Source organism: Strongylocentrotus purpuratus, unplaced genomic scaffold, assembly GCF_000002235.5.
Source record: "Strongylocentrotus purpuratus isolate Spur 01 unplaced genomic scaffold, Spur_5.0 spur5_scaffold_8, whole genome shotgun sequence".
In the NCBI taxonomy this organism is placed as follows: domain Eukaryota; kingdom Metazoa; phylum Echinodermata; class Echinoidea; order Camarodonta; family Strongylocentrotidae; genus Strongylocentrotus; species Strongylocentrotus purpuratus.
In genome coordinates, this window is record NW_022145614.1 from 25,027,089 (window position 1) to 25,037,179 (window position 10,091).

A 10,091-nucleotide genomic window follows, 5' to 3' on the forward strand; every position below is an offset into this window, starting at 1 on the left:
TTACATGCATTATCATAAACAATTTAAACAACTTTGATTAACATTTATATTTACAAAATGAGTTGTTCACTATAATCGAAATTGGAAAGATCGTCATGATGGCATTAGGAGATTTAGCGGATACGCAACCTGTCCACACACCCGCCCCTATTTTTAAAATCTAAGGTACACACTTCTCTGTTTTTTGTGCCCCTTTTAAAGTGACTCGGTAACCTTGTTAAAGGTTGATGAAAAAACTGCGTAATTTTTGATGAAATGTTACTTATTATATGTTACTGTACTAACCCTCTAACGTGCAACAAATCCTAAAAAAAAAGGTTCTCAAACCACAAAGATATTTATGGTTTTCTTTGAAGGCGTCACTGTGCAACACCCTCAAACAGTAAGTTCTCCGAACCATCTTTGAATTTTCCCAATCGTTTTTCCATGAAAATACAGTGGCGGATCCAGGGGGAACAGGGGGCACGTGCCCCCCGGCCAAAAAAAAAGAAAAGGAGAAAAGGGAGGGGGAAAGAAAAAGGAGAGGAAAAAGAAAAAGAGGGAAGAGAGAAAGAAGAAGAAAAGAGGGAGGAAAGAAAAGGGGAGAGGAGAAAAAGGAGGGGGGAAGGGAAAGAAAGAGGAGAGAAAAGGCGGAAAAAGAAGAAAGGCGGAAAGACGGAGGAGAGAAAAGGGGGAAAAGGAGAATAATGAGAAGGGAAAAGAAAGAAAGGGGGATGATATAAGAAGGTGTTTTTTACCGGGTAAGGGGCGGGGGGGGGGGGATGCAATTTTAAATCGAACATGACTAATACCAAAAATGTTATCTCCTTTATAACTTCTAACTTCTAACTTAGTCTTGAATTGATTTTCCGATATACCTATTCTAAGTGCTCTTTCAGCATGCAGATTGTCCCCGCCATTAATCCTGCCACAGTTGCTGGTTTGATTGTCATATTATTTTCTGTCATCCCTGTGGCCGCGAAGTTTCTATCCGTTTCGCAAGCACTTTTTTTTCCATCGCCTACATCTAATGCTTATTGCTTCAAGTTTGCAAAAGATCCCAGTGGCGGATCTGTGGGGGATGGGGGAGGGGTTAGGGGGTTTAACCCCCCCCCCCCCTTGGGCTGCCAAGTGAAAATGTGATGTGAATAGAAAAACGCCATCATGTGTCCAGACCCACACGGTTTCCGCATAGTCATCGGGTCAAACCCCCCTTAAACTGTTACTTGATTTATAAAGACGTTATCATGCACTGTTTTTTATGGTCTCCATTGTGTTAGTATATAGATGCCAGGGAAACATCACTTACGGGGGTTAAAAATAGCCCCCCCCCCCCCCCAACAACAAAAAATCGCCTCGCCACTACGCGGCTGGGACCTTGCGGCTCGTGGACGATGCTCCGCATCGTCATTGGGTCGAACCCCCCTCAAACTGATACTTGGTTTAAAAAGACGTTATCATAAACTGCTGTTTATGGTCTCCATTGTGTTAGTAGATGCCAGGAAAATATCACTTACAGGGGGTTCAAAATAGCACCCCAAAAAATCGCCTCGCCGCTATACGCGGCTCGTGGACAATGCTCTGCAATCGTCTTTGGGTCGACCCCCTTAAACTGTTACTTGATTTAAAAAGACGTAATCATCATGCACTGCTTTTTATGGTCTCCATTGTTTCAGTAGATGCCAGGAAAACATCACTTACGGGGGTTCAAAATAGCAACAACAAAAAAGCTCGTGGACGATGCTCCGTGTCGTCATTGGGCCAACCCCCCCCCCCCCCCTTAGCAAACAGCCAGATCCCATCATCCGCCCCTGGATCCCTACTCTTTGAGGGGGCAGGAGAAAGCAATTTTACGTCATATTACTCCAGGAAGTGCCTGAAAATGCACCTAATGTGGTTCTAAAATTGCAAATGCTTCCTACTCAGGGAGGGGGTTCTGACCCCCTCCCAGACCCACCCCCGCTTGGTCGCTCCGCTCCCTCGCCGCTGACGCCTCGCTCCATCGTTTTTCATATATTACACCCCATGCGATTTTGTGCCCCCCCCCCCCCGGTAGGAAATTCCTGGATCCGCCACTGAAATAAGACATAAACGAGCACCTTTCAACACCTAAATGTCTAGAATGGTATATAAAACCAATTCATTGTTTTGTGATGATTTACATTCACCTAAAATGTAATTAAATTATAATTATATAGTTGGGAGAATTAATAAAGCGAACAGATCAGTTTTATGTTTTCAGATTATATTCATTGTACATATAACATTGAAGACACTACATTAGCACCATATTCTCTCATCTGAACAATGTCACCAAGTCCTTTAAAAGTTAGAGCTTAAATACACCTCGAAAATTTGTAGTTTGATTGTACTTTTTTCTTTTTGTATGTTTTTTTGCTGTTGGTTTTTAGTTTTTGTTTTTCTCGTCTTGTCAGATATATATAAAAAATGGTGCCCCAACCTTTACAAAATAATCGTGGAACCGCCCCTGATCGTGACGTCAGCTATATAGCTGACACATTATTTGACACATTATTTCGACACATGTGACTTGATTGGCACACGCCTGGCTTAAATCGAAGCTCTTAAAGATTTCGAGTACGTTTACGAGCGGGAACATGACCACGGCGCCGACCATGGTGCCGATGGTTGTACAGCCTCCGAAGCACATCATGGACATTCGGGACCCACTGTCGGAGCGGAGAATCCAGGCGATGGTCGCCCGGCAGTAGGAGAAGAAGAGCCCCTGGGTGATCCACGCTAGAACCTGCGTGATAATCAGCATAACAATGTTATATTGTTATATTAAGAATGAGAAGAAAAGATGATCGCTAAGGCTTTCGAGAAATCACTTAAAGTGCCCTTTCGTCCCATGGAATTATTTGGCCTGAAATATTTAATACGTCAAGGTACATGTTAGCACGATCGCACATTCAAAATATGACGAAAAGGGCTATTGAAATCATTGATTGATAATGCCTTTGGTGAATTTTCGAAAGACTTTGCGCGATCGGGTGATAATGATAAAATAACAAATTGATAAAATTAGAAATATAATAGGAATGAAAAAGAGTAGTAGTAGTAATAGAAGGCAAAGTAGGAAAAATCGCATGAGTTAGATGAGTCTTGATAGTTGCAGGACAAGTAATATAACCTCTCTGTAAGTTAAAGCAGTTTATTCAATAGAGTCTAGATTTGGGAATAATAAGTACACATTTGTCAATAATTGAGCGAAGATAATGAAGTCTTTCACCTTCTTTGTGCATAGCTAAACATCAAAGAACTGGAGTTAAGTCTTTTGTCAACTCTGTTTGTTGCTACGGCAGGCAGCCAGTGAAAACGAATTCGTTTACTAAAATTATGGAAATGCAAGCATTACTTTAAACAAACAGAACTTTGTTATTCCTGACTCATTTTTCGTGATTAAGGTGTCATATGAAAGGGCAGAAAATGAACTTTCTAGAAATGTGATTTTCTCTTTGAAATTCAGATACCGTTCGCCAAACGACTTTTTGGTACCCTTTCTTCAAATTGTTTTAATCACTCATGCGTGAAATATGCATCATATGAGTTGCATCAAATGAAAGAATAGGATCTAAGCTTTACAAATATGTGTCATTTATTAATTATAATTGTGACTAAGTTATGATAAAACATCGATAATTCTCGGTTTCTTTTTTTTCTGGGACGCATTGTATTAGTGAGCATTCCCATTTTTTCTTCTAACCTGAACTTTCTTGAGGAAAAAACTAATTGATACAAACTTGAAAACCCGCCTTTTTGAAGAGTATTTTTTCAGAAAGCTTTTTGGCACATTCGGGCGGCTACCGACAAAAGTCACAAAACGGTTTTAGGACCTCTATCTATACCCCTGATGTATTCAAATGAAACTTACAATTAAGGTTTGCCCAAAGTTGTGTTCTTGCAGCGGAGGGGTTGGGCTGAGGGATGCTGTCACGATGCAATAGCAACCGGCAGCTACACCACCGAGCGATGTCAGGAGGACAACTGGGTAGCTCGTTGTTGGACGAATCATCACGAGGAAAAACCCAATAGGGACACTGATTTCAGCAAAGGTCGTAGCAAAAAGATAGATGTGTGACCCGTATGCTGCTGCCGAGTAGCCCTGAATAGACGGTAGGACACCATAGGTGAGGGCGCTGATCAGGGTCAGGGTCGTGAAGAGAAATGCATATCTTGCTGAGAACCTGCTTTTGGATGGACGAGAGTTGCCATTCACGTCGTCTTTCTCAATAGAAATGTCGCTAGCTACAATTTTTGCCATTTTACTGTTATCATTTTGATGTTTTTCAGTTCCCATACATGTTTCCTCATTTAATTTTAAGTTGTCTTCGCAGTTTGAATGTACCGTTGCTTTTCGTTTATCCTGAGTTTTGTTTTCTTCAAAAGTGTTGTCACTTGATAACAAAGGTGTTTTCTCGTCGTCGTGTTTTCTCGTGTTTTCGCATTGCTCATCTTCGTCATATTGGTCCCGAAAAAATGGAATACATCGCAGGAGGCAAAACGATGTTGTACTGAGCGTAAACAAAACAAATATAAAGATAAAATAACTCTGTGGAGGGAAAAGGGCATCTCCATTCCTCTCAATGGCCCATACCGTGCAGTTTTGACAAATTGTGACGTTGGTGTTTGGGTCCTTGGTGATGTTAATAAATGTATGATTTGCAATGCATTCATCTTCGCCACCAGTGCCTTGAATGAGCACCACAATACTTGGAATCACGGAACTAAGTCCTTCCCCTATGAAATACCAATTAAGGTACTTTGATTTGAGACTGGAGATGAAAGGCATAAATGTCAGGTTGGACGTGCTGTCGACAAGAGCCATGAAGAACGCTAGGATAAGGAACGCGGTGCTATGCTCACGCCCTGACCAGAAAGAAAAAGAGTCCCAGAAAAATATCAAGAGGAAACTAGCTGTGGCACCCACGGCTAGAGTCACGTAGATAGTCGGGATTTCTAGATGATAGTTGTTTGGAGCGAGGCACTGGCATGTGACGAAAATAAGTGGTCCGATTGCCGCTGCCTGCGTGGCGATGATGAGGTAAGAGCCGATTTTGTATTCTTCGGGGATGCCTAATTTGGTAAGAAGTGGCAGTTCTACCCAGAGCCCACCTAGTGAGACCCATGTGCTGGTCCCAAAGGTAACTACCAACAGGGCCGTCAAAGCATCACAGAGGACAGACTTGGAGCAAAGCATCTTCTTGTACTGTCTTACAAAGTTGCGTATTTGAAGGAAATGATTTTAATGTAGTTGAACTTTCCCAATCAGCATAATCAAAAACTGATCCGTAGCTTCCGATCTAACATGAAGTTATGCCTCTCCGAAACTATTAGTACAAACAGCCACAGAAAGTACGGGATTTATCCGTTGTCCTCTTCATTATTATGACATTATGACTGGCATCATTAAGTTCTCAGATTATATCATCACCAAGAATCTATGTGCAAGAAGGAGAGAGAGCGAGAGAAACAATTTAAAACAGAATCGGTTTTTATATTGATGATTTTCTGTTATACAATATGATGTACTAGATGCTTATTGGATGCCTCAGATGTACCCAAACCTCCTGTTGGTGTAGTCCCACGCACCGTATTGTACGATGTTTACACCAACGGGGTCCTGGCCAGGGACGGCTATCCCTATACCATGGTCTCTGTTAAGCACAGAAAACGAAAAGAAAAAAATATTGTACTTGTGTACATAGTCATTACTTACAGAAATTGTTACTCACTACTTGTTACCGTATTATAAATGTATAATGTGATATAAATTATAGGCCTTATTTTCACTTTTAAAAAGTATTGTTAAAAAGCTGTAGCTATAGCATAGATTTAAAAAAAAAATGAACGGTAAACTTTATGCTTTCTTTGTAATTTGTAACGATTTCGTCTTTTGGCTTCAGATTACTGTGACAATAAATCAATACAATAAAACACAATATAATGCAATGCAATACAAGCAATACCAGTCAATATCATACAATACCAAATCAGTATAACAGAGAACAGGTTTTATTACAGATAACAATTTTGATCTTTGTTGTTAAGAATGCACAGTTTTATTCTAGGTTATGAATTAAGTTTAATGAAAATTTTAGTTTTTCTAGGTGCATCAATCTAGATGCATCGTTGAAGCTAGACAATTATTTCCCCTTTAAAAAAAATATATAATTTTGGTCTTTCCAACAGGAAAAAATTATTGAAAATGTATTGGAATTTCCTTATATTTTTTCAGGTTGAAAATAAAAAGTGAGATATTAATTTTCAAGCAAACCGGACAGGAAATCAGAATGAGACTTTTCTGTAGACTACTTTTACCCGACACAAATATTACTTTCCGAATTCATACTTTATAAATGCAATACAAGAATCTAAATTGAAGTACAATGAAATCTGAATTGACCACTCTCCGACAACGAATTGAATATAATGGCCCAGATGTATTTTATGCATATATTAGTTTAAAACTTACCCAGGCCTCCCATATATTGAGATGGGCCACAGCACGGGGATGATGCACTGGCTGATGAAACCAGCACGGCAGCAATAACTATCAGTTTCAGCATTCTGATTTAGAGCTGCAATGTGAGTGAGGAAAAACATTGTGAGACTTGAAGGTCCAATATAAGAGAACTTGGCCCTCATCAACATAATATTGAAACAGCAAACAAATTATTTCGTTCTTTCTTTCTCCTTCTTCTTCTGTCCCCTTTTTTCTTCTTCTAAAGTAATTTTCAAAAGGCTATTCAGCCTATCACGAAGGTAAAAATTGGTTGCCTGATAATTAATTAAAATGAAAGTTTGCAGTAGCAAAACACGCAAGAAAGACAAGCATTCTTTCGACCATCCTTGCTATTTCACAATTTCTGCTACTCTGTGAAAGGCTAAAAGGAAAAGAAGGAAGAGTTAAAAAGAATACCATGAAGATCAAATAATCGTAATTTAAAATACATATAGCCATTAAGTTTGTATATCATCGAAAGTGAACGGGTTACCCCGACTGTAGGTCTGTTAAAGTTACAAGTATTGAGGCAAGGCTCTAAGAATGAAAGATACTCATTCAAAAATTAAAATTAAAGAAGTCTAGAAAACTTTAAGAGATATGAAAATTACTCATATACTCCAAAAAACTTCATGAATGGAACAACCTAAGAAGAAAGTAACCTAACCTAAAAAATTTAAAAAAATACTCACGATAATAATCGTCGTGGAATTGATTATGGTCTCTGCTGAAGTAGACTTAAAATGTCCTTTTGATAGAATCGAACACTTTTCGATCTTATTTATTCTGTTCCAAGTACTTTCATTTGCAACAAAACCACCGGCTTGGAATAGTCACATGCTAGTAAATGGTTTCATTTCCGAAACTGCGCAATCATAAACAAAATATCTTTTTGATAGAATCAATTTTTCTTTTCTTTTTCGATCCTCTTTATTCTGTTGTCGTTCCAAGTACTTTCATTTGCAACAAAACCTCCTTGGAATAGTCACATGCTAGTTACTGGTTACATTTCCGAGACTACGCAGTCATAAAAAAAAATGTCTTTTTGATAGAATCAATTTTTTCTTTTCTTTTGCGATCCTTTTTATTCTGTTGTAGTTCAAGTTACGTTCATTTGAAACCTAACCACTATGGAAAAGTCACATGTTGTTTATTGGTTTCATAACTGCGCAGTCATACAAAACATGATGACCTTAGATTCAGAAAGGATGAAGCCTTATAAAGGGGGAAAGAAAGAAAGAAATATGAAAACATCTCAACATGCAGGCTTAACATCTATCCGCCGAGGGCGACTGGAAATCATTGCTACGGTCAGGTTACACTCATTGTTTTTTCACTTTCAATTCAATTGTGAGGTCTTGTGAACTTACAGGGTAAATCTGTCTTATTGTCATAATCATTGGTGTAATTGTTGTTGTAGTAATGATGTTCTTTGGGTCAGTGATTCCATCCCTTTTATATTGTTAACCGAGCTTGTTACTTTTGCTTGTTAAACTGCTGAAATACAGCACTGTTTCAGTTTTGTTGTATACGATATACAGTCAAACCTGTCTGTAGCGACCGCCCAAGGGAAACACAAAAAGTGGTCTTTGTAGACAGGTGGTCTTTGTGGACAAGTTCCTTTAGTACATGTTTCAATGAGAAACCATTTTCAAGGGAAACAAAAAATGTGCTTGTTGTAAACAGGTGGTCACTAAAGCAGGTTTGACTGTATTATATTAAAAATCATATTCACGTAGAAATTGAAATGTAGTTTCGTCATCATGCATGTGATCCTATCCGGGGATGTTTGAAGTTTGAAGTTTGAAGTTTATTAACAACAACAAAATGTATGTACATCATAAAACAAAGCAAGGCAAAACAATAAAATACAAACCGTACATAATGTACAAAACAATGAATTACTGCAAAAGCGTAATTAATGCTTATATAAAACACATTCATACAAAAATTCAAGTTTTCGCTAAAAGAAAACCAAAAGTTAGCACAAGGGTTAGTGCTAGTCGAGATTTTCTCTGTGCACTATACTAATCGATAGTGTATCTCTTCATTACTATAGCATTATACCAGTTCTTACAATTATATTGTCTACATTCAAAATACAAAATAAATTGTGAGGGTATTACAAAATGAATATCTTGATTGTTGGTTTCTAATCTTCTGAGGTAAGCTATCCCAAAGCTTCGGTCCAACAAAAGAAATAGTGAATGTACCTTGTGTCGTCCTACACATTGGTGAGGGTGGCTATTATAGCACTTTAGAAGTCGTGGCATTTTATTGTGTCAATCATTTGTATTTTGTCACGCTCAAACATCATTAACTTTTATACCCCATAAGCGAATAATAATAGGCTATATATGGACATGATCATGATGAAAACGATATTGATCGATTTACTTTTCTTTCTTTTTTATTTGTTCATTTTTAAAATCATTTTGCCGCCTTGGACAACACTGTGGCCCTTCTCTCGTGAGCTCTCTCACTCTCTCTTCATCTCTTTATCCCCTCTTTCCTTCCTCCTTCTTTCCCTTCCTCAATCTCTCTCTTTCTCTTCCTCTCTATCTTTTTTAAAAATCTCCCTCTCTCTCCCTCCATCTTCTTCTCTCCATTTCCTCCCCCCTCTCTCTCTCTCTCTCTCTCTCTCTCTCTCTCTAATTTTTGCCCATGTTTCACTGTGTCTTTGCTTTCATCTCTTTATCCCCTCTCTCTGTCTCTTTTTCTCTATTCCTCCCTCTCTCCCCTCTCCAATCTCTCTCTTTCCTGTCCCCGTTTTATCCTCTCTATCTTTCTCTTTATATCCCTCTATCTCCTCCTCTCCATTTCCTCTCTCTCTCTTGCCTGTGTGGATGATCAATAATCTAATTCACTGTGTCTTTGCTTTCATCTCTTTATCCCCACTCTCTGTCTCTTTCTTTCTCTGTCTCTTTCTTTCTTTCTCTGTCTCTCTCTTTCTTTCTCTGTCTCTTTCTTTCTTTCTCTCTCTCTCTCTCTCTCTTCCTCTTCCTATTTTTGCACTTTCTATCATTCTCTATATCTCCCTCTCTTCTTTTATCTCCTTCTCCCCCGCTCTCTCTCTTATTTTCTCTTTCGCGCATCTTGATGTTAATTTATCTAATTCACTGCGTCTTTGTTTTCCCCTCTTTATCCCCACTCTGTCTCTTTCTTTCTCTTTTACCTTCTATTTCTCTTTGTCTCCCTATCTCTCCTTCTCCTCTTCTCTATCTCTGTCACTTGCCTGTGTTGATGTTCACTGTGTCTTTGCTTTCCTCTCTCTGCCCTTATGTCTTCACATTACTAATATGGCCAAGTTGTTTTGACATAATTTGTCATTGTTGTTTGGATAATTTTGTTTCGTGTTTTTTATTCATAATGGAAAAACTCCCCAAAATAAATGAAATGGGTCTATATGATGATATAGACCCATTTCATTTATTTTTACTGCAGGAAAATAATATACATCAAAAGAACTTGTTGTGTCCCTCTGAATCCCTCTTTACACCGTCTTCAATCGCATCACTTTCTAACAGCACTGTATTTGTGTTCAACTATCTTATTCACAATTGTAAAAACCAAAAACAACAACTAA

General features: G+C 38.5%; 1 protein-coding gene across 1 annotated transcript; it reads right to left on the reverse strand.

The window, feature by feature from the left end:
• Window positions 1–2,074: 2,074 nt before the first annotated feature.
• LOC105443578 (solute carrier family 52, riboflavin transporter, member 3-like) lies at window positions 2,075–5,781 on the reverse strand. Its single transcript, XM_011676916.2, has 2 exons — window positions 3,875–5,781; window positions 2,075–2,746 (listed from the first exon to the last, which is right to left on the reverse strand). Exons 1-2 carry the CDS (start codon window positions 5,198–5,200, stop codon window positions 2,480–2,482), a joined length of 1,593 nt encoding a protein of 530 aa, XP_011675218.2. The 5' UTR covers window positions 5,201–5,781; the 3' UTR covers window positions 2,075–2,479.
• Between the last annotated feature and the right edge of the window lie 4,310 nt (window positions 5,782–10,091).

What these genes read in the sequence shown, in the direction of transcription:
- LOC105443578 (XM_011676916.2), bottom strand. Translation starts at nt 5,200, where the DNA reads ATGCTTTGCTCCAAGTCTGTCCTCTGTGATGCTTTGACGGCCCTGTTG. An exon ending in ACTTTGGGCAAACCTTAATT is followed by an intron (nt 2,747 to 3,874) that starts GTAAGTTTCATT and finishes ATTATCACGCAG; the next exon opens with GTTCTAGCGTGGATCACCCA.